The sequence below is a fragment of the Chiloscyllium punctatum genome, chromosome 17 (assembly GCF_047496795.1).
Source record: "Chiloscyllium punctatum isolate Juve2018m chromosome 17, sChiPun1.3, whole genome shotgun sequence".
NCBI lineage: Eukaryota > Metazoa > Chordata > Chondrichthyes > Orectolobiformes > Hemiscylliidae > Chiloscyllium > Chiloscyllium punctatum.
The window spans coordinates 83,806,761-83,831,887 of NC_092755.1; the positions used below are offsets into that span (position 1 = coordinate 83,806,761).

Here is a 25,127-nt window from a genome sequence, read left to right on the forward strand (position 1 = left end):
ATGTAGTGCCAAGTTAGGATGGTGTCTGCATTTGTATGAACCCAAAATAATCTGTATTTATGTGATTTACTAATTGAGAAGTTAATCTTGGTGTAGATTTAAAAATCTGAAATTGAAGGTATGATTTAAATATTTTGTGCTATTTTTCTCATCCCATCAAAACCCATGACCCAATTTTTAAGCATTTAATTCTGAACATAGCTGACCTTTCGTTTAGCTCACTTAATTGGTTAGTGTGTGCTTACGACAATGGAATCCCTATTTAACTTGTGCATAAGGGCCTATAATTAGACCCATTTGCATGTGTGTGCAGACAATTAAAGTTTCAATTTGAAGATCCCTCTTTGAATTCAGAATTAAAGCAACCATTTAAATGAGCCAGGTTGTGAAAATTATTTCCATTGTACCAATTGTATCAATGACTGGCACATAGTTAATAATGTGGGCCAGGAATTCCAAAGGGATTCAGATCTGACTTAATTCCAATCTCTGATATATACGTGTTCTATAAATTTGTACTATATTTTACTGCATTAATTTTTTTGAGCAAAAATCAAACTTTCTTTTCTGTCTTGGAATTGCAAATAAGCTTTTGGCTGTAGTTTTTCAAACTTTCTGCCTCAATAAATTGTTGTGTATATTGTTTATCTTTAAAATCCTATGTTGCATTTTTCTTCTGACATGGTCATTCAATGTGAATCAGCTGACTTTCAGAGGAAATCAGAACAATACATGGTATGTTATTACAAATGTGTAGTGTTAAAACTTACAAATCCAGTATTTTTCTGGGTTGGCTTCTTGTAACATTTTTAATTCCAACTAAAGGAAGTAGAGTCAAACTTTTTGTTGGTTGTCTTTACTTCTGGATGTGCAACTGGAATCTCTTAAAGCATTTTTCATTTCTCTGCTACTGGTTTAAGAACACATCACCACCTCCGTTTCTCTCAATCATGCAGTCAATGTAACTGTTTCAAAGGCATATCAATGTTTTCTGTTGAGCAAGGCTGCAGATCATTTAACAATGCTATGTTGCTGCATCTCCGACAGAAATAATAACTGTATACCTGGTTTATTTTTGTTCCTCCTCCCGAGAGAGAGTGATGAATGGATCCTCTCAGTTATGTAGCAAATGATGAATTCAAAGATATTCATGTCAAAAATTGAGTTTCTACAGTAGCTATTAGTTATCTGCAATAAAACACAAAGTCACTACATTTAGATAAAAGCATTGGGTGGAAGTAAGACCACTGGTTTCAGCTTGGGATACCTTGGATGTTCATTTTTGATGAACCGAATTATTCCAAAATAATGAATTCAGGTCAGAATGAATTTGAGTTGATGTTTTGTTAAATATTAAAACTGCATACTTTTAAATGCATAAATCCAGCATTTGCAGATGGCTCAGAATTGGTTCAATGTTCGTGTTGTGACAGTTCACTTTTTTAAAAAAACTTGTTAAATGTGTGGGTGAACATTTTAAAGACAAAATTCTTCTTTTACTTCAGTTTTGATGACAAGTGTGACTTGTGTTTCTGTAAGTAGCCATGGAGCAGAAATACTGAATACTCAATACTGAAATTTATAAAATAAAGGCAGCAAGCTTCATATGATAGATTTTGGACATGTCTTCAGTTGTTTGTGAGGATGGATGATATGTTCCAAATGATAGTTTAGTGCAGGGTAATCTATATCAATAGATTCTGCATTGACTTTTTGTAGGAGTTTAAGTGTCCATGAACAAGGACAGTGAACTTGGTGCACCAACTTTAGATGCCTTCATGATTGTGCTGACATCAGTGGAAAGATCAATGGTCAATATCAAACAGTCAATTGGTTTTTGTAGAAATACCAAATAGTAGAATATATGGTGCTGACTGACTTCATTTGTGTTGGCATTTTCATAGATTCTTACAGTGTAGGAGGCTATTTGACTCACCACACCTGTGCTGGTTCTTCAATGAAGCTATTCACTTAATTGCATTCCCCTGTTTTTACTTGATAAACCTGTGGTTTTCTCTTTGAAGTAAGTGCATCAAGTTTTCTTTTAAAATGATTGCCTGAAAAGGCAGTGAAAATAGGTTGAACAATGTGTGGTCTATTCTGCATTCTATATGGTGCTTCACATCACATCTCATGAGAAGTGGCCATGATTGCAGAGGCTGCTTTTCAATTGTTACATTTCGGGCATTCAGATGGTAATCCTTCCAGCATGATCGACTGTGCAAATGTCTGTGAAGTGTATCCCCCTCTGACTTAGTTGACTAATGCCTCCTTTTGTGGGTGGATGATTGTAAGGTATATAATTGAAAACTAAGATGATGGACTCTGATTTCAGATAGGATGTAGACCAACTTGGCCTTCAAGCCATGTAGCTGGCACAAGTGGTCCTGAACACACTAACCAAATTTGCAGGGAAACAACATCATCCTAAACTGGTAGAGAGTGAAAGATTACCTGAGGGAGATGTTAAAAATTCTGGAAAGGTTTGGTAGGGTACATAGAGAAAGGGGTTTATGCTTTCTTAGAGGAGACCAGATAAGATGGACCAAGTAAAAGGTTATGTGAATTGGCTATGCTAAATTGTCTGCAATGAGTCAGGTGAGGTGCAGGCTTGGTGAGTTAACTATGCTTAATGGAGTTAGGGTAGGGGGCTGGGTTTGGGTGCAATGCTTTTCAAAGGGTTGTACGGACTTGATAGGTTGAATGGCTCTCTTCCATATTGTAGGGATTCTAGAATTCTCTAAGACAAATTATTAGTGAACATTTTATAGGCCCACTAAGGAATTCAGGTGAAACATCATTACTGAGTAATTTGTCTGTGGAGTGCTGTCCATTATTGTTGTTTGCTAATTTATATTAATTCAGTCTATTGGCTTCTGTTCCTTTGTACAAATCCCACCACTTCCACAGTTATCTATTCAGGTTTTATTAGAAGTTCTAACACTGCCTCCAATTAAGGAGCTAGAAAGACCGAATCGGGGTTTCTAAGTGTCTTGTGGTGCTTTGGAAGCTGTGGATAGAGGTCATAGAGACGTACAGCATGGAAACAGACCCTTCGGTCCAATCTGTCCATGCCGCCCAGATATCCCAACCCAATCTAGTCCCACCTGCCAGCACCCAGCCCATATCCCTCCAAACCCTTCCTATTCATTTACCCATCCAAATGCCTCCACCACTACTTCTGGCAGTTCATTCCATGTCAGTTGTGAATTTCACTGTTAATTTTCCCAGACGTGCTCTGATGTCCAGCGATACATGAATTCAAACAGCAAAGGCAGTAACTGTGGAGGTACTTTGTGGTATCAGTTTCTCCCTCCCTCCCTCCCTCCCTCTCTCCCTCTCTCCCTCTCTCCCTCCCTCTCTCCCTCTCTCCCTCCCTCCCTCCCTCCCTCCCTCCCTCCCTCCCTCCCTCCCTCTCTCCGAGGACCATGTGCTTCCTTTGTCTTAAAACTGCTGTTGTTTTGACATTTTTTTTCCAAAGCTCAAAAGCTATGCAACAGTAATTGCTACTCCTGGAATCCAACACCTAAAATACCTCAAACAAGCAGTTGTTGCAGCCAGAAATTTTTCCCTTCCTCCATCTTGGATGACTAATCATAAACTGTTTGTGGTTCGTGGACTTGGTTCAAATCATATTCTTCCCTTTCCAAATGTTAATCTCCCTTTGTTTCAAAATTTGTCAAAATGGAAAAAAAACTTAATACAACAGTTGACAGTGATGGTCACAATTTCCACTGTCAAGACAACCAGAGAACAGTGGAAGAAATGGGCTCCATGCAAGACTTTAAAGCAGAATTTCAATTGTCATATATTGCAACCTTCTGCATTTTTGCACTGAAATATCTAATGTGCTTCATTTTTACTCTTTCAAACTCAGTTTATCCATTTTGTAAACATAACAAAAGACAAAGTATTTATCATTTTCTTCAAAATGCTGAACATGTTAAAGTGAGGAACCTGTTATTACCTAATTGTTTATCCATTGCTAGTACTCCCAGTTTAACTCCATATTGAGTGAACTAGTACTTTGACTGCACCTGAAAATACTACTTGAAAGGATGCTATCCATAACCAGCTTTAACTAAAGGTTATTTTGGGACAAGTAACAATTATTTGATTGAACAGTGCTGAATGTGAGTTTGATGAAACTAATAGAAGCATATTTCCTTTTGAAAATGTATAAACCATGAAATGAGAGAACAATCCCACTGAAGTTTGGCAATACACTTATCAGCTACATTTTATTTTGAGAAACTCATCATTTAACAACATAAATTGAAATTTCTTCCTGGAACATAATTTAGGAAAGCAATTTAAGATGCATTAAGACCTGAAGTGTAAATTTTATTTAATTATATTTAAGACTGATAATTAGTCACAAGTACATTGCATGACAGTTCTTTTAGTTCTGAACCACAACCTGAGCTACAAATCTTCACAAAAATCACAGTTCTTTTATTGCTATGAAAGCTTTTGTTTAATTATAAATTGATTCATTTAGGGACTGATTATAACCAATTTGTTAATGTGGCCTCAGTGTAATAACAAAATTGTCCTTGTTAGCTGTAGGTCATGAATTACTTAGAGGTCACAGAGATAATAGAGTTATAACTAGGTCTCCAGGACTAACAAATGGGCCTATTACTATCAGACTGTTACCACAAAACAATCGCTTGTATTATTAAGGACATGGTTTAGATTTGTTTACTTCATTAGTATTCAAATGAGGCTGCAAAGTCGTATACACCATTATGTTTACTGTCCTTTTCAACCACTTCTTTAGTACACTGTCTCCTGCAGTTATGCTAATTAAACTAGGCAAGCATGTGTATGGTGAGGTAATGGTTGCCCTGTTGACATTTTTGAACAGGTGAGGCACACTCTATGTAAGACACAATAAGGAAAGGTGCATAAAACATTATCAACTACCACAGACCATTTAAAGATCCAAAAAGAATAAAAGGAAGGGAATTTCAATATTTTCTTCCTCCAACAACATTACAAAATGACTTCATTGATCTCCGTTCTTTGCCGTATGATGTTGACTATTAGAAACAGACTCTTTGGTCCAATTAACCCATACTGATGCAAATTAAACTAGTCCTACCTGTCTGTGCTTGCCCCATATCCTTTCAAATATTTCTTATTAATGTCTTTTAAAAGTAACCACCTGCATCCACCACTTCCTCTGGAAGTTTATTCCACACATAAATCAAGCATGTTTAAAAAAAAATTGCCATTGCCTTGTTTTTAAATTTTTCTCCTCTCACCTTAAAAATATGCCCCCTAGTCTTGAAATCCACCATCCTATACTCTTCATGATTTTATAAACATTTAAGGTTACCCCCTCAACTTCCTCTGCTCCAGCGTCTCCTTAGAACGCAAACCTCTATTCCTGGCAATATCCTGGTAAATCTCACCTCAGCCTCTTCCAGCTTAATGATAATCTTACAATAACAGAGCAACCAGAACTGGGATCTTGTTCACTAACTTTTGGCACTGATATATTAATGTAGGTGAAGTGCTTCGGCAGGTTCAAGAGAGATGATCAGTTGTTGTACGGATGTAAAAGATCATAGTAATAGCTTCTTACCCATCCCCTCTGCTGCAGTTTCTAGGTACTTGATGAGCTGCAAATAAATTTTTCATTAAGTACCATGTTTCTATCACATGATGGAAATAGAGTTTCTATTATCTGAATGACCTCAATAAGTAATTAATGACCCAAAACTCTCTTTCATAAGGATGAAATAGTTATTGAATTAAGGGACATGTTACAGTGGAATCTACTATTTGTTCACCTGAGTTCAATTATAGAAAGAAACTGGGATTGATCTCAAATCAGGAGAGGATCGAGTCATGGAATATAAAAAGCTTTCATGCTTCTGGAGAGATCAGGAGAAAGGGTTTCCACTTGCAAGAGAGGTCGTAACTAAATGCTAGTTAAGTTAATATAGCTCATTTTGTCAGAGGTGAAATTGGGAGAATTTTTTTGAATACTGTTTTAAAAAGTCAGACAATGCTGGATGGAGATTTGGTAGTAGCATTCAAAAGGATACTGGATAAATATAGAGGGAAAAATTGCTGGAAAATAGAGAAGGCCATGGGATGAACTGGAGCACACTTGGAGAGCTCTCAGACCTAGCTGGCTAAATGGCCTTGTGTGCTGTTCTATTCCAAGGCAGCATAGAGGTTATACAATAAAACTAGTTTGCCTTTCACAGGAGTTATGGACCAGAGTATAGAATCGAGAGAGAGAATAAAACACGAACTGGGCTGTATGCAGTTAGTCTATCATCACATTAACTCATCAAATGAAAACTGTATTAAAAGAGAAAAGGACACTTAACTATCTACAAGCTAACTCTTTATTACTAGTCACTTTTTAAAACTGCAAGTGAAACACGCAACAAGACGACTGGTTTGACAATTAAAACAATAATTTACAAGTGCCTTTTGTTTAGAACCCTGTTTTTCATTGGATGACAAGGTTTGGCGTTCAGTCCTAGTCCGGTTCAGAGGCAGGATCACTGGACGCAAACTGTTAACAACTCTTTCCCTCCACAGATGTTGCCAGACCTGCTGAGATTTTCCAGCAATTTTTGATTTAGATTTAGTCCTAGTCCATCTTGCACTCTGTGCCAAGTGTGTGGATTTTCACCAACACAGGATAACAAAACTCCAGTTATATGTAAAAATGTAAAATTCTTGTTTACAATCTAATCATTTCAGTTTTGATACTTGATTTGAGACAAATTACAGTTTATTTCAATGAAAATGAAAACAAGCAATAATAGTTAACTTCAAATAAGTTACAAATTGAGGATGCTAAATCATTTATTTGAATCTTGCCTTAACGTTATGTCCTGTGCCTTTATTACAATTTGGTTTTCACCATTGTGTTATTCAAAGATCTGCAAATATTGAGATAGACAGAGAACCCAGCAATACTAGAAGAATGAGACAAATATTTCCCGATTGGAGCAGTTTGTAGACAGCTCTACATTCACAAGTGACACATGCATCAGTTTTCCTTTTATCAACTGCCTGTTCGTTGTCATTTCTCACTGAATTCCACCTCCTTAAAAAGATCTTAATATTTTTTTTTAAAACTACACTGAAAGTTGCAGCTTTTTTTCCAGAACTGTCCTGCAACTCAAAACAAACCAGGCAGGATTTTCAGTCTCATGAATAAACATGTTCTCTGACAGAGATTTGAAGTTTAATAATTTTCAAAAAAATTTGTAGCTCAGCTTGTGGTTCTGAATGTGAGTTTGCTCGCTAGCTGGAAGGTTAGTTTTCAGACATTTCATTACCATATTAGGTAACATCATCAGTGAGCCTCTGCTGAAGCACTGGTGTTATGTCCTGTGCTCTATTTATGTGATTAGGTTTTTTTTTGGGTTGGTGATGTCATTTCTGGTTCTTTTTCTCAGAGAATGTTAGATGGGATCCTCACCACCCACTTCACTTTCAATAACAGGACCTATAAGCAAATCAACAGTACACCCATGATATCACTGATAGAGTTCCTAGCAGAAGGTGTCAGGCAGAGACTCAAACAAATACCTCTGCCAATCATCCACCCTAAACTTTAGGTCCGCTATGTGCTGGACACCTTTGTCATCACTAAATGAAACAAATTAGAGGAAACCTTTAAGACCATCAATAATATCCTCACTGACACAAAATTCACAAAAGAGGTGGAGAACAACAAACTGCCATTCCTAGATGTCACACTAGAGCGAACAGTCAATGGGGAACTTCAAGTAGCATCTACAGGAAAACAATACACATGGACCAAATACTTAACTACAATTGTTCCCAATACCCGCAAATGAAGCTGCATTAGGACATTATTTCAATGAGCCACTACACACTGCAGCACAGTGAAACTATGAAATCATCTATCCAGCATATTCAAGAAGACCGGGTACCCAATAAACAGTCTGCCAATTTCTCAGCAACAAACCCAAAGCGCCCAGAAACCCTAGCCACTTTACCCTACATTAAAGACATCTCTGGAATGACTGCCAGACTACTCAGACCTCTTGGCATCATGATAGCCCACAAACCCACCAACACACAAATAGCAGCTAATGAACTCAAAAGCTCTATATAGACAACAAGCAAAATGAACATCATTTACAAAATACCTTGCAAGGACTGTAACAAACTACATCAGACAACTAGCCACCAGAATACATGAACATCACCTAGCAGCAAAAAGACATGACCCACTATCACTAGTACCCTTACATACTGATCTGGAAGGACACCACTTTGACTAGGACAACACATCCATCCTCGGACAAGCCAAACAGAGACACGCACAAGAATTCCTCGAAGCATAGCATTCCAACTCAAACTCTAGCAACAAACACATCGACTTGGATCGCATCTGTCATCCTATGAGAAAAAGAGCCAGAAATGACATCACCAACCCAAAGAAACCTAAATGTAAAGAGAAAGAGGACATCACACCAGCGCTTCACTGGAGGCTCACTGATGTTCCCTAGTATGGTGACAAAACATCTGAAATCAAAATTTCCAGCTCAGTGAGCAAACTAATATCCAGATTTGAAGTTGTCTTCACTTATCAAGAAAAACAAAACTAGCCAGAGAAGCTGTGCAGAACATAGTTGTGATATTCAGGTGTACAGTTTGCATATTTAGCTCAAGTCAAATATAGATCCGTAATCCTGACTTCTTTATCACTTTTTAAATGGAAAGCTGAAGCAGTTTAACAAAAGTATTGTCAAAGTAGACATAAGACTCACACTTCAGGATATGGCTTGTTTCATTTCTGACAAGCTGAGTTGTTTTAAGAGAATCCAACCAGTTGTCAATGAAAAATTGAAGACTCTTCCCACAACATTATTGTCCTAAGACAGTACTTTACCACTGACATCAAGTTGTTCATTGTACACCTTTGACATGCATTGCAGGCAATGATGTAGGTCATCGCTTTTGTGGTTGTGTTCGTTAGTTTTAAGAGCTGGTACATTTCAAGGACCTGGTAGTTCAGCCGCACTTGTCTCCATCAGCGAGATACAGCTTTGCCCTTTTTTGGGCATCAGTTATGTTCCTTTATGTTGATATGAGAAGTTCGAAAATTTATCCATAGGATGGAATTATAAGTTAGAATTACTTTAAATTGATTGGATGATTCAGTTTCGGAAAAACATCTGAAGCATTATTAACTTTGTCAACTGTAACATCCTCCAATGGAGCTAGATTCCCAGACAGGCCAGCAGGATGTAGAGCTTGTACCAGAGGTTGTCGATCTTCACTCACTTCTGAGATGACAAAAACTGGTTTTGCCAAGGTTTTTCGATCTGGTTCATTTGCCAGACGTCTGCTTTTGGTTGAGTCAGTCTGAAGACTTTTGATGATGTTGTTTGACACACAGCTCTCTGTGAAGAACCTTGGCCCTTGATTAGATGGCACAGATTGTGGATCTGGCTGCTGGCAGGCATGGTCCTCACAGTTAGTGGTCATGCCCACGTTGTGGTGACGTGCATTTGACCGGTAGCCAAAGCAGGGACTTCCAAACCAGGCTCTTCTCAGGTTGGTGCCTGTGAAGACCCTACGATGACTCTGTGCAGATTGAGTAAGTGGATAAGAAGCAGCACTTCCTGAAGAATCATATATTTGCTCCAACTCTGTTGCCAACCACATATCAGACACAACTTTCCGCTTGTTCTCAATGTAGTGGTCACTTGGTGAGTTGCCAGTACACTGCGTAAATTTTAAAGCATGAAATAAAAGGAAGGGCAATAGTGAAGCAAACTTTTGCTATCTTCATGATTTTATAAATTGATAAACTTGTACTGCACAAAAATCTGCTTATCTTTGGATGATGAACATTAAGTATAACAAAGATCAACCAAGTCTCAGTGGGTACAACACTACTCTGCCCATTACCTAATAGCCCCACGATGAGAGACTGGAGTATAATGCAGACTGACACTCCAGTGTAATAATGAGACAGTGCTGCACTGTCAAAGGTGTTGAATCTGAAATGGAGTTTCCATCCAGCATAGTAGACATAAAAGAACAGAAGAGATTTCTCTCTTACCAATATTTATCTTTCAACCAACATAATTTAAAATTATTTTAAACACATTATTTGCTAATTATTTAATTGCTTTCTGTGGGAACTTCCCATACACGAGTTGGTTCACATGTTCCCTACTTTATAACACAGCCTGAATAAAGTATTCCATTGGCTGCAAAGTGTTTGGGGAATCTACTTGCCTCGGATAGAATCATACAATGGTTATAGAACAGAAAGGTAATTCAGCCATTAAGTTTGTAATGCTTTCTGAAAAAGCAGATTTTAAAAAATTGCAGGATGTAGACATCACTGGCTAGGCCAGCATTTATTGTCCATTCCTCAGCTCTTGAGAAAATAGGTGGTTATTTCAATCTGAAATTCTATTAAATTTTCCTTTCCTGCAACCACTTATCTAACTTTTTCATACTTGTTGACCTGGTCTTTGCTTCAAATCACTAACACTGCTAATGAATTCATAGCCTCACTGCTCTGTGTAACATGCATTACTTATTCTCCTCTAGCCAAGAGGCTAGAGTCAAGTTCCACCTTCTCCAGAGGTGTGCAGTAACATCTCTGAACAGGTTAATTAGGAAATTATCTGCAAATACTACTCGGTCAACGTAAGGACACTTGCACTGCTGCCTCACTAGTGATGTACTCAACTGGACCATAGCTACCACAAACAATTGCTGGCCCTTCACCCTACCTACAAGGCTTTAATTTCTCCAATTCTATTTGGAGTGAATTACATTCCATGTACATATTTTGCCAAATTTCATCATCTGGCAGATTTCATGATTGAAACAGGACTGACTTTAGATGTACTCACGCAATTCTCCACCAGTTTTGTAAATGAACTTGTATTTGTCCAGTCACGCCAATTTCTTGGCAGTTGTGGTAATGGCCCCAAAACATCATGGACATTCTGGTCGCTCCAGGTGTGCTGCTGGGTTGGGGAGGCTCCTCCACCATCACCTCTTCTAACCAACTGTGGCTTCTCTCCTTCAGAAACCAAGAGATCTGGAGCTAGCCAATCACAGGCCAGAGATGGACTTGTCGGGCTTCTCTTGGGAACCTGTGGTGAAGGGAATTGGAGAGAATCCAAGCAGGTATATTCCAATGTACAAAAGAGGCCAGCGCAGTCTTGTGCATCTACCTTTATCGCTGATAAAGGTAGATGCAATAGCAATGTTTAAGAAGCATTAAGACAGAGACATGAACAGGCATACATGAATAGAGGCATACAGACCATGTGTATGCAGATGGGATTTGTTTAGAATGACATCTTGGCCAGCAGAGACATGGTGGCTGAAGGATCTGTTCCTGGGTTGTATTGGTTTTATGTACCTATGTTCTTACCAAATCTTTTGATTTTGCTGATTTCTGGTTTTGGGAGAGGGCCACAGAATCACCACTGATAGAGCACTGACTGACAGGTGTGTTCCAAAATGACCTTGTAAGAGAAGAGCTAGAGGGGCAGTGAGGTTCGGGAAGGAATTAGTGTGTTTAGAACCTCAGCATGATGAACTCACAGCCACTGATGGTGGTAAAAGTAAATATCAGGATGCAGGAACTACAGAAGCATGGACACCTTGAACGTTTAGAACCATAGATCATTACACAGATAGGGAGAGTTAACCAAAGCCAACACAAGGATTTTATTTTTGTAAAATGCAGCAAGTGACTACAGCTGGTAATGCAGTTACTCTAAAAATGCTGGATACACATTCAGTTGTGACCTTCAAAGAGGAACTGGATAAATGCCACTAAAAAAAAACTGCAGGGCTATACGTAATTGACAGATTAGCATGACAAATTAAATGACTCTCAGAGAGCATGCACATGAACCAAATGGGCTCCTTCTGCACTGCAATCATTGTGATTCTTTTTCCTCAATACTACCCATCCTTTTTGGAAGGTCTCCACGTCTGCCTCAGGAAGTCTCTGGAGCAGTTAAAATTGCCCAGATCAGCAGATTGCAATTTCAGCAGAGGTACACCAACATTATCCCAACTTTGATAGGGATTCATGCTGGCAGCTATGTGCCACAGAGTCTTGGGTGATGGGTTCAGCTTCAATGATCAGACCAGTGATAATAAGAATTGAGATGTCATGTTGAGGTTGTAAAAGACATTGGTGTGGTCTTTCCTGGAGTACTGTGCACAGTTCTGGTCACCCTGTTACGGGAAAGATATTAAATTGGAAAGGGTTAAGAAAAGATTTGAGAATGTTGCCAGGAATGGAGGACTCGAGTTACAAAAATAGGCTGGTTAGGCTGGAACTTTCTTCATTGGAGAATAAGATATTGAGGGGTGACATTTATTGAGGTTTATAAAATCATGAGGGGCATAGATAAGGTGAATAGCAAGGGTCTTTTACCTCAGGTGAGAATGTTAAAGATTAGGGGGCATATTTTTAAGGTGAAGGGAGAAAGTTTTGAAAAGGATTTGAGGGGCAATTTTTTTTAAACACAAAGTGTGAAATGAACTGCCAGAGGAAGTGGTGGATGCAGGTACAGTTACAACATTAAAAAGATATTTGGATAAGTACATGAATAGGAAAGGTTAAGGGGGATATGGGCCATTGGGACTAGTTTAGTTTGGGAATATGGTCGGTGTGAATTATTTGAACTGAAGGGCCTGTTTCCATGCTGTATGACTCTAAGCCCCACTCCAGAGACCTCAGTGTAAACTCCAGGCTTACACCATAGTAGTGAGGATGTGCAACATGCAATTCTTTTGTTCCGATATCAAACCAAGCTTGTTCCAGGTAATTCTAAAACATCTCAGGGGTAACCACTGGAAGAGTACCTTTATGATTCAACTTCACTGGTTCTAAAGTGCTTTGGGATCAAAATACCTACTCACCAAGGACTGCGGTGGTTTGAGAAAGTGCCTCACCACCACCTTCTCCAGGGCAACTAGAGATGGACAATAAATACTGGCCTAGCCAGTGATGCCCTCATGCCATGAATTAATATTTTTAAAAAGTTAAAAATCATGCAACATCAGGTTATAGTCCAATAGGTTTATTTGGAAGCACTAGCCTTCGGAGTGCTGCTCCTTCATCAGGTGGTTGTGGAGTACAAGATCATAAGACACAATTTAGAGCAAAAGATTACAGTGTCATGCAACTGAAATGATATATTGAAGAAACCTAGATTGCTGTTAAGGCTTTCATCTTTCAGAATGAATTACCAGTTTCAGTTCATTAATATGTAAATCCTAGAACTTCTTTTAAGTCACCTTCTCAAGATAACTTAAGGTTTGATAATAGTAGGTGACTCTCAGCTCAGACAATGCATGAAAGGTGTGAGTTCAGAGTCTGTCTGTATCCTAATCTTGAGACAGACTGGTTCTTCTCTAGCTATACCCTAAACATTAAAACAGCCACCCTCTACTGACAAGCCCTGTGCGTACACAGGATCTGTTCAGATGAGGAGGAACGTGACGGAGACTTGAAGATGCTCAAGGAGGCCTTCATAAGACCAGGGTACAATACTCAACTCATTGCCAGTTCTGACATGCCACAGCAAGAAACCGTAATTACCTCCTTAGGAGACCGACATGGGATGCAACTGATAGGGTACCCTTCGTTATCCAGTACTTCCCAGGAGCTGAAGAACTACGCCATGTTCTTCGCAGCACCTTGCCAAGACCTTCCTTATGCCACCACTTGCCTTTAAACAACCGCTAAACCTTATCCAGACCATTGTTCACAGCAAACTGCCTAGCCTTCAGGACAACATCAACCACAACACCATATAACACTGTCACGGCAACCACTGCAAGACGTGTCAAAGTGTCAAAGGAAATACCATCATTACACGCAGCATGTACGCAACTAGTACTCACGTGACTTGGCCAACGTTGTCTATCTCATACGTTGCAGGCAAGGATGCCCTGAGACACGGTACATGTCGAGACCAAGAAGACACTACGACACAGTTGAATGGACACCAACAATCACCAGACAGGGATGTTCCCTCACAGTTGTGGGAACACTTCAGCAGTCTGGGACACTTGGTCTCAGACCTTCGGGTGACCATCTTCCAAGATGGACTTCGGGATACACAACAATGCAGAGTGGCCAAGCAGAAGCTGATAGCCAAGTTCAGAACCCAGAGGATGGCTTCAACCGGGATCTTGGGTTCATGTCACAGTACAGGTGACCCCACTATACTATACACACACACATCCACGCAGACCCTCTCTCACAGACACGCTTTCTCTCAGACACATACATACGTCTCCCAAACTCACGCACACACCCTCTCACAGGCTTATACTCCATCACACACTCACACACACTTTACCAAGCTTGCACACGTGCAAACACACACACGCTCACATGCACTCCACTCACATGCACACTCTCTCTCTCATCATGCACACACACTCATATACGTCTATGGGGTGAATTTGTATTTGCAGAATTCTATTTGCAGGTACATTCTATTTTGCTCAAAAGATGCACAATTTGCAGGCAGTCAATTCATGTAATAATTTGCAAATTCCACTTTGGAAATAAAACCAATCAAGATTGGGATACAGACAGACTCTGACCTCACAACTCTAGTGCATTGTCTGAGCTGAGATGTCACCTTAAGTTATCTTGAGAAGGTGACTTAAAAGAACTTCTGGGTCACTGCTGTCTCACAGCGCCAGGGACCCGGGTTCAATTCCAGCCTTGGACGACTGTTTGTGTGGAGTTCACATATTCACCCCATGTCTGCATGGTTTTCCTCTGGGTGCTCCGGTTTCCTTCCACAGTCCAAAGATGTGCAGGTTAGGTGAATTGGCCATGCTAAATTGGCCATAGTGTTCAGGAATCTGTAGGTTAGGTGCATTCGTCAGGGGTAATGTAGAGCATTAGGGTAGGGGGAATGGGTCTAGATGGGTTACTCTTCGGAGGTCGGTTTGGACTTGTTAGGCCAAATGGCTATTTCCATACTGTAGGAATTCTATGACTAATAAAACAGAAATCTGCAACCCATTCTAAAAAGATGAAAGACTTAACAGCAAGCTAGGTTTCTTCAATATATCATTTCAGTTGCATGACACTGAAATAGAACATAGAAAAGTACAGCACAGAACAGGCCCTTTGGCCTACAGTGTTGTGCCAAGCAATAATCCTAATGTAAAATTAAATAACTTAACCTATGCACCCCTCAATTCACTTTGCTATAAATTCTGTGTCTTATGACCTTATACTCCACAATGACCTGATGAAGGAGCAGCATTCTGAAAGCTTGTGCTTCCAATTAAACCTGTTGGACTATAACCTGGTGTTGTGTAATTTTTAACTTTGTACACTCCAGTCCAACACCAGCGCCTTCACATCATACTTCTAAAAAGAAACTTATCTCAGGGGGTGCAGTTATACCGGAATGGCAATCTCCTAGTTTCAATTGGGAATCCATCACCATTGTGATTGGGATCTCAGGATCCTTTGCAGCTCACCAACTCAGCTGGACAGAGTTTGCAAGTGGATAATGCTGCTTTAAGCAGCCTCTAATACTGCTGTTTAGATTATGAGGCTGAGGCATTCTATCCTATTAGTCAGATTTTCTCATGAAAGTTTGTACTGAATTTCAGTTCTGAAGAAGGGTAATTGTCCATATTTTGTGTTTTTGGCTGACCTGGGTAAAATCAGGTTACCTTCAGTTCACCTGCTCAAAGGGGAATGTTCACCGACAGGGATTTTCTGGTTGGAAAGATTGCTGGCTCCCAAGCTGATTGATTGGAGAAGGAAGGGCATGATGCTCTTCTGAGGGTCAGTGTTGACATGATGGGCCAAATGGCCTGCTTCCAGTCTGTAGGGAATCTATGATTCAATGTAATGTATAATAGTACCTAATAATTAATAGATGTAGGTGAGTGTATGGGCCTTTAATTCAAAGGGCACAAAAAAAATCTCTGGATAAGAAATTAATAAATCCTGCATTTTTCTTCATAATTTAAAAAACAATTAAGACAGAAAATCTGAAACTTAGGCCCAGAATATTACAGGGCAGCAATGACTCTATCCACGGGTTGAAAAGTCGGCGGCAACCTTCTTGTAGCCATGTCTGGGAGTTTCATTGAGATAGGTAACTGCCTGAATGTCAGACTCCCATCTCTTTAGGGATTCTCGTATCAATCTGTTCTGGGACATCACTAATTTTGTCTTCCTCTTTGAAGGTGCTCCTTAAAAACCTACCTCTGTGACTAAGCTGTTGATCATCTTGTCCCGATTTCTCCTTAACTGTCAAATTTTGCGCAATATTTCTTCTCTAAAGCAAGTTACGATGTTTGCTATGTCAAAAGCTCTATTTAAATGCATGTTTTTGTTATTGTACTCACTGTAATACAACATTTGGGCAGGAGGTCCTGATCCCAAACAGAAAAGCACTGTTAATCTTTGTTTTCCTTCCAGAAAATGAGATAATCCCATCAGCTTACTTGTCTAGACAATTATTACAAACCAAAACATTCACCAGCTGCCATGCCAACATCAGAGCCATGCACTTTTGTGTGACTTGAGTTGGCACCGTTTAGGGCAACGAACCATACCTCATACTGAATGTAACAAATATTCTTATGAAAATTACAGAATATCTACTCTATTATTTTAAAGAATACCAAGTTCCATTATTTAGTGTCTATACATTTTAAAGTACAAAAGAGCTATAAAAGTCTGTAATATCTGTCACCGAGGAGGCATAGAGCCTTCTGTTAAATTTCACAGAATCTCGTAGAATTGTTATAGTGCAGGAGGTGACTATTCAGCCCATCCTGTCTGCACTGGCTCTCTGAGCATCGACATTTATTGAACCGAGGTATAGGTTCAAAATTCATGGAGTAGTGAACCATCACTATTGGCAAGATGAGGAAAGGATGTTCAAAATGCGTGAGCTCCTGAAACTGTGATCCTGGATTAATAATCCAATGCAGATCGGGGTTTGAGACACCTCCAGGATTTCAGCACAAATCATGATGCAAGACAAGGTCCTATCTGCTCTCTCCAAGGATTGCATTTTTAAAAGCAGTTTTTTAATCATCCATTCTTTAGACTTCACCTACTTCTCAAGTAATTATTTCACTTCAATTTGATTTATCTTTTACCCATTCTCAAAATATTACAACAAGGTTTAAATGTTCATATTGAACTTTTGGTGAACATCACTGGTTTCAATCAAATTTTAAAAAGTGAACTGAATTTTGAAGGGAAATGCTAGAAATTTGGGTGATGGATGCAGAATCATTGGGAGCAGTTGAAAGGGAATTGAATATTCCTGAAGGGTAAAAATTGAAAGGGATCTGCTGAAGAGTGAGGAGCGGTTGGAAGTAACTGAATTGCTCTTCAATTAAACTTGAACAGACTCAAAGGCAGCACTGCTGCTACCTGCACTATACTGTTCTGCCACAAAATACTCAAGATGAATCAAGAACTCAAGAACCTGGACATTAGGAGCTGTTATCATTATTTAAGGGGTGGAAGACTGCCCTCCTATGACTATGGTTCCAAACTGATTTACAGTCAGAGTAATACAGCATGGAAATGGACTCTTCAGTTCAAGTTGATTTTGTAAATGCCCAAGCAAAATCACTTATGCATAACATCGCCTCAATGTGGCCAATTTGTCGACTTGACCATAGACTCCCACACCCAAAGATTGAATTTAAATAATAGATGAGAGACAATAAATAAATACTGACCTGGGTAGTGGGACGTTTAGATTTTAGAAACCTTCACAGACTTTATGAAGGAAGGGCAACTGGGGGGTGGTGGAGGACAAGGTAGAGAACTTGAGACAGAAGAACTGCAGCAACTCACCAAGGCTCCTTCAACAACTCCTTCCAAACCCATAGCCTCTACCATCAAGTAGGACGAGGGTAGTAGATATGTGGGGCCACCACCAGCAAGATTGCCTCCAAACCAGATTCCATCCCAACTTGGTATTATCACTTTTAGAGTCATTCAGCACAGAAACAGGCCCTTCAGTTCAACTCGTCTGTGTCAACCAGCCATCCCAATCTGACATAGTCCCATTTGACTGGGTCAAATCCCTAAAATTCCCTCATAACAGTAGAATGAGGGATGTGTGCCCCCAAAGCCTGCAGTGGTTCAAGAAGACAGCTCACTGCTGCCTTCCGAAGGGGCAATTTGGGACGAGCAGAAATGCTAGCCATACCAGTGACGCTTAACATCCCCATAATGAAGGTAAAAGTATAGCCCAAGAAAGGTGGTTTGAAAACAAAGAGCGTTAAGTTCAGTATTTCATAAGCTGATGATTCAACTTCTATCCTCCATCCAATATCTTCAAAGTACCTTTGTTTTAAAGCTGGAGAAGTGTAAGTTGCGCAAACTGAGACCAGTCGAAATCACAAAGATCTCATCGCTCCCAGTATCTGTCACTGCTGACTCACTGGAGGCCATTTCCATTTCAGTGTGGTTTGAATTACCTGCAACAAGTCAGAGTGGGAATTAGAGAACTCGTAACAAGCCAAAACCACTTCATTAACACAGAACATTTTTGCTACAGCTGAGCTTTAAAATAACTCTTTAAACTCTTTAAATAATCTCAAAAAGAACTTCAATTTATTTTAAGTAATATCTGTACATTTCATTGTGCTTTTTAATGTTAAAAAGTCTCAAGCCTGGGGTTTCAAATTTAAGCAAACAATTATAAATCTTTAGTGAGTTTCATAGAAGCTGTTTCAGCATTTCTCTACAAAAGTTAAAAATTTCCGTTAGAAATATTATTTATTCCTGAATTCACAGTCACATAAACCTGAATTCCTCTTTTAAGCATGGAAACTCCTGAACATTGGGAACATCACTTTTTCCAGGTGACTTAAACAAACATGGAGAACACCTCCTGCACTCAACGGTAAAAAGATTATTTTGTGTAAGTGGCAGTAACATTCATTTGAACTCATGGTTCAGCTGTCACTATTGAGAAAAGGAACTTCCTTGCCTTCTCCTGTATTGTAACCAGATCTCAAGTACTTTCAAACAGATCTCCACACATACTAACCCATTCCTCCAAGACCAATGCTGTGATTGTTGTTTTCATTTTCTAACGAGACCTCCTGGTTTGACCTGTTGGCCACGAGCTGCATTTCTCCAATATCAACTGCAGAATTCTGGATCCCGTTCTGAAAAAATGAGAAAAAGCAACAACTCAGTTTTGGATAAACATTCCTTTGCAGCTGTGGAATCCTGATATGGTGGCTGATGCAACACAGTAACTCAAAGCAGTTTAGACAGAACCTTCCAAATCCATGACCACTACCGTCTGGAGGGACTAGGGCAACAGATACATGGGAACACCAGCCCTTGCAAGTTTCCCTCCGAGCCACTCAGCTTCCTGACTTGGGAATATCACCATTGTTTCAGTGTCTCTGGATCAAAATCATGAAACTCTCTCCCTAACGGCATTGTGCAACTACTTTCAGTACATGGACTGCTGTGATTCAAAGAGGCAGCTGACCACCACCTTCTCAGGGGCAACTAGGGATGGGCAATAAATGCTGAACTAGTCAACACAGCTGTGAATTGGGAATGCGTACTAGAAACAAGAAACAAGGTCTGTTTGAATAATTCAATTGAGCTTCAGTAGAAAATCAATGGTTTCTTTGTTCTTTCCCTTTCAGAATGGACCAGTTCCCTTTTTGAACGGATTATAACCATTGTTCACAATATAGACACTGGGTCTTACAGTCAAAACCTGGACAAGGAAGCTAGCTGGGACTGGGAGGCCAGACCCACAGCTCCACACTTGCTGATGCTTTTAACTGGCTCTTCTCAACTGCAATCTCAATCATCTGAACCTCTGGTCAGGTAGAAAAGGAGTTGCTTTTTAAACAGTACCTTTAGTGATTACCAGATATCCCAAAAGCTTACAACTAATGAAGTACTGTCTGTTTGGACATAACGTGATAGCTCTGTTCCTGTGTGATCTAGCATCATAAGAAAATCACGTAATAGCCACGCCATGTAAACCAAGAGGATCAGAATCGTGTTACCATCAATACAGGTAAGGAAAGCTAATCTTCTACAAATAACTGTCTAAATTTTTCAGCTGTGGTAAAGCCAATTCACGTTGAAGAAATGTGCGTTATAGCAGAACTGACTGTACTCTTAAGTGTTGCTTCCATTGCAATTTAGGAAATGTGGCAACTAATTGGTGCAGTCTCCCACAAACAGAAACTTGATCATGGGCAGACAACCTACTTTATATGAGATTCTGATTGTGGGATAAATATTGGCCAGGACTGTTGTTGTTCTTCAATGTAGTGCCATAGAAGAATTGTTCACACCTGCAAGAGATTATCATCTCATCCAGAAATGCAGCACCCCATTGGCACTGCATGGAAGTGTCAGCCTGAAATTTCTGAGTAAGATTTGAACCCATGACCTTGCGATTCCATCCAATGAGCCAGGGTGGAGACTGACAGGTGGAAGTGGCGGCGAGAGCCTGTGAGGAAAAGGTCAGCCACAACATTAAGTCTGTGGAGGATTGCTGTCTTTGGTGAAGGAAAAGAAAGGAAAGACACCGAGAGTCAGAGAGAGAGAGAGAGAGAGAGAGAGAGAGAGAGAGAGACAGAAGAAAACAGCAGAGGAGAGGCCATTTCCATCCCTTATGTATAAAAAGGTAGTGGAGACCCAGATTGAGGCCTTGAAATAATCGACCTGGAATTAAAGATAGAATCTCCTGGAAATAACAGCAAGGAAATCTGGAGAGAAAAATAAAACTTACCATGAAAGGATATTTTGGTATTTAATTGTTGATTTATCACTCAAACATTAACCATAAAAATATTGGTATTGGAAAAAATGGCCATTGACTGGTGGTGGGAGATATGATGATGAGATCACAAAGAACATGGCAATAAGACCAGTTTCATGCCTGGGCTAATTGTGCCAGTGGAAATGTGATGCAATGTTTTGTTGTTGCTGGTATCTTGGAGTAAGTGTAGGAGGTCAAAGTGTCAAATAGTTAAACAAGAGGAGGATGAAAACATTATTCTCTACTGCACGTTTTGCTAAGGTTTGCAGCTCAGACCATTAAATTAATGAGAATTCAGATTATCCGTTCTGTTCATGGATGGTAAGGTTTTCTGGAGTTCTCATCAGTAGCAGGTGGTGAAGAACAAACAGCGCCAGATTTTATTGCTGGTTAGTGAAAATCTCCATCAGCATGAACACAAAATAATCCTGGTGCTGGTAATCCTCACAACCCTGTTCCTGATTTGGTTTCACATCTGTCCCTGTTTGTAGAAAAGCAGCAGAGATGTGCTGGAATTGCCAGGAGGGTTGGGTGGGGTTCCTATTACTAATGTGCCCAGTGGCATGCATCTGTATCCCTTCTACTCCCCTAACTTTGCCTGTCACACTCCTATCTGCTGCTTTGGCTGATTTCCTTCTGCTGTGATCATTTACACCTCTACAAGTCTCATTTTCTGCTGTACTTGGAGAAAGTGAGGATTGCAGACACTGGAGCTCAGAGTTGAGTGTGTAGTGCTGAAAAAGCACAGCAGGTCAGGTAGCATCCAAGGAGCAGAAGAATTGACAGTTCGGGCATAAGCCCTTCATCAGGAATGAAGCTTGTGGGTCAGGGCTGAGAGATAAATGAGAGAGGGCTGGAGTTCAGGGGCAGGTAGCTGGGAAAGCAATAGATGGATGAAGGAGAGGGAGGAGGAGATAGGTCAGGGGGGAGTGATGAATAGGTCTGGAGGGCAGTGCTGAGTTGGAGGCTTGGGACTAGGATAATGTGGAGCAGGGGAAATGAGGAAGCTGTTGAAATCCACATTTATCCTGTATGGTTGCAGGATCCCAAGGCAGAATATGAGGCTTTCCACCTCCAGGCGTCGGCTGGTAACAGTTTGGCGATGGAAGTGGCCCAGGACCTGCATGTCCTTGACACAGTGGGAGCAGGGGTTGAAGTGTTCAGCCATAGGGCGGTGGGGTTGGTGGGTGCAGGTATCCCAGAGATGTTCTCTGAAACAATCTGTAAAAAGCTGTCCTGTCTCCCTGATGTAGAGGAGTTCACTCACTGTCACCAATCCACCTTTACAAGGCTAAGGGTCTGTATTATTATCAATGGTAGAGAATAAAGACTCTCCAGTGGGTAATAAGAAGTACTTGTCTTACAAAAAGAAAGTATGTAATTTATGGCATTAAAGCAATAGAAACAAACAATATTAACTAGTTTGGCATAACTATAATCAGCAGCAGCCATAGAAGACACATCTGTATCAGGACCCTGTGCAAGAATACCCAACTCTCCACCCAGAAACTGCTCTATCAGCAGATTGGATGGAGCAATTTCAACAGTAAGTCTTTCCAAATGATGACCTCATAATAGCTATTCAGCCCCTGAGACTGCACCATTATCACAAATTAATCCAGTTGATTACTCTTCCAACTCTTTCCCCCGAACCAATCAATGTTTTCTCTTTCAAATATTCATCCAACTCCTTTCTGAAAACTATAATTTCATCTGTATCCATCACCACATTATCATGCAGCAGATTCCAAATCCAAAATATTTGTTGCAAGAACATGTTTTCTCCCTTCATATCATTAATAGAACAGAAATAAACATTAACTTTTTTTTAAAAAAGGCCATTTATAAAATCAGACCAATATCTTAAATTAAACATTACCTCTCGACTTCTTGAGCAATGGGAATGACTTCCTTTACAATGAGTCTTTTTCCTGAATGAAAAATACAACACTTTGGTTTAGTCAATTAGCTCAAAAGGGAAAACTAAAATCTGCAGGAAAACATAGACTCAGCTCTTTGACAAAGACAGAATTATGAATTATGTTTGTATAGCACCATAAACAAATCTAGAACCTGCCAAAGAGCTTTACACCATTAAGATTTAGAAATACATCACTGTTCCTGCAGTGTTGCTGGTCAAGTTCCTGAAACTCCCTCTCTAACAGGATCAAGGGTCAACCAACATCACATGAACTGCAGTGGTTCAAGAAGGCAGTGTCAAGAGTGTGGTGCTGGAAAAGCACAGCAGGTCAGGCAGCATCCTAGGAGCAGGAGAATCGACGTTCCGGGCAAAAGCCTGAAGGCAGCTCACCACCAGCTTCTCAATAAATGCTGACTACAAGCCTTTTTTGAAAAAAATTGTCAGGACAGTACTTTAGAGCCAATAAAGAATGTAGTCAAAATTGTGCCAGACACTCTGCACATAGCAAGATTCAACTAATAGCAATGAAGTAAAGAACAAATGGTGTGTTTTTTTTAGGTACTGATCAAGGGTTAACTGGCGAATCAGGAGAATTCCAGTCTGATTTAATGTCTCATTTGAAAGTTGGCACCTCCAACAGAGTGGTACTAGAAGGGTCAGGTCAGGTGAACAATTGGTGTTAACTTTTCCCACTGTGAATTCAGACGGCCTGGCCTCCTCTCCACAGACAGTTCAATCAATTTTTTTTAAAAAGAATGCTCTGTAAAATATTTATCTACCTCTTGTGCTGTTCTGTAAGCCTGGTGTCCATGGCCCAGACTATTAATTATACTTTTTTTTAAAAGTTCTGTTCAAAAAGAAGCAAGAGCCATTGTGTCAAACAAGGGAGACAGTTTTAGTGACTTGGTTCGGTTCAATATATTTTCTCTCTGAATCAGTGCTTAGCCATTTGCTTCATTGTACCTTCTCAGCCTGTGGAAGAGGGACATTACATGTTGCTCTGATTTTACCTTCAACCAGTCTTAGGTACATTGGCATTGGATTGGTTCAAATTTAATGAAAGGAATTAAAACCAAAAGAAAAAATATTTTGGAAATATACAGCAGGTCAGTGAGCATCTGTAAGAGGAAAGTTGGGATGAAATGTCAGATTTGTTCCTCTAGCTTCATGATTATATTATTATGGAAGCTTTCCAGATCTTTATCTTACAGGTAGTCCACTAATATGAGTCTATCAACAGACTGTACTGTCATTAATAACACCAACATTTCTACAATTAAACCAAGAGACTGGAACTCCCTACACCCCGGAAAGTCTGTGACATAATGGCTGGCTCAGACACTCCAGGTTTAAGTCCCACTTCAGGACTTTAAGGCAATGGTTGGTGTATCACAACACGGTCAAACAGTTCAACTATCAGCCTGTTTGGCAGGCACTGAACGTGTCGGAGGGTTTCCTCATCAGCCACGTTAAAAAAGGCACAGGTTCTCACAATCATCACTCGGACAACAATACACTTGAGAAGCCTTTCTGTCCAGTTTACCAAGCCTTTTGTCAAGAACTGGTCAACAAACAAATGACAGACTCAGCAAAAACCTGGGGTTCTTTCGGGAAAATTTGGCTTTCGCCAAATGAGCAGATGGCCAGTCAATGCCATTGGAGCAGCACGTGGTAATGATACCAACAGGTTAGAACTGTTCATAGCCCAGGATTAGAAATGGAGAAAGTTTAAAGCACACATGGAGTTAATTTGGTTCTTCCTGCCTATTGATCTTTTTCATAAGACCATAATAACAGAGACGAACAATACCAAGTCTAGAGACCTGCTGCTAACTGAATGATGATCATGTGAACAGTGCTGATTATCTCAAACAGCCATCTGGTTCACTAGTGATCGCTAGGGAAGGAAATCTGCCATCATTACCTGGTCTGGCCTACAAGAGACCAACAGCAGTTGACTGCTAACTGACCCATGAACAAAAGGGATGGGCAAAAATACTAGCCTGGCCCAGTGACGCTGACACCCCATGACAAATTAAAAAAAGATGATAAGATAAATGTAGGTAAATCCCAGCTGGGGGTGGATGATGTTAATGGACCCAGCTTTGTTCACAGAACATGCAACGTCCCTCTGACTCAGAGTTCCCAGGGCTGCAGATTATTCCACAGAGAATCCCTGACATTAACTGGTCAGTGGAAAAGGCAACTTGGTGGCCAGCCAGCAGGGGGCAGTGATGGGGAGACGGATTTTAAAAATGCTGCGCGGATTAACCTCACTGATTCCGTCCCTCTGTGATCAGCCTGAGGATGACCTCTTCACTTCCATCCTTACTCTGGAGGTGACTTTATTGAAGCATAGTAAATTCTTA

The 25,127-nt window shown here is 40.1% G+C and overlaps 1 protein-coding gene across 2 annotated transcripts in view; it reads right to left on the reverse strand.

Moving 5' to 3' along the window:
* Positions 1-4,239: 4,239 nt before the first annotated feature.
* The window catches only part of LOC140488061 (uncharacterized), a 54,685-nt gene continuing 33,797 nt past the window's right edge, over positions 4,240-25,127 (reverse strand). For both annotated transcript variants that reach the window (XM_072587728.1, XM_072587729.1), the window contains 5 exons: positions 22,717-22,768; positions 19,083-19,203; positions 18,374-18,507; positions 10,890-11,135; positions 4,240-9,741 (listed from right to left, as the gene is read on the reverse strand). In XM_072587728.1, coding sequence (XP_072443829.1) covers positions 9,148-9,741; positions 10,890-11,135; positions 18,374-18,507; positions 19,083-19,203; positions 22,717-22,768 — 1,147 coding nt within the window. In that variant the 3' untranslated portion in view covers positions 4,240-9,147. The remainder of the gene's footprint in view (positions 9,742-10,889; positions 11,136-18,373; positions 18,508-19,082; positions 19,204-22,716; positions 22,769-25,127) is intronic.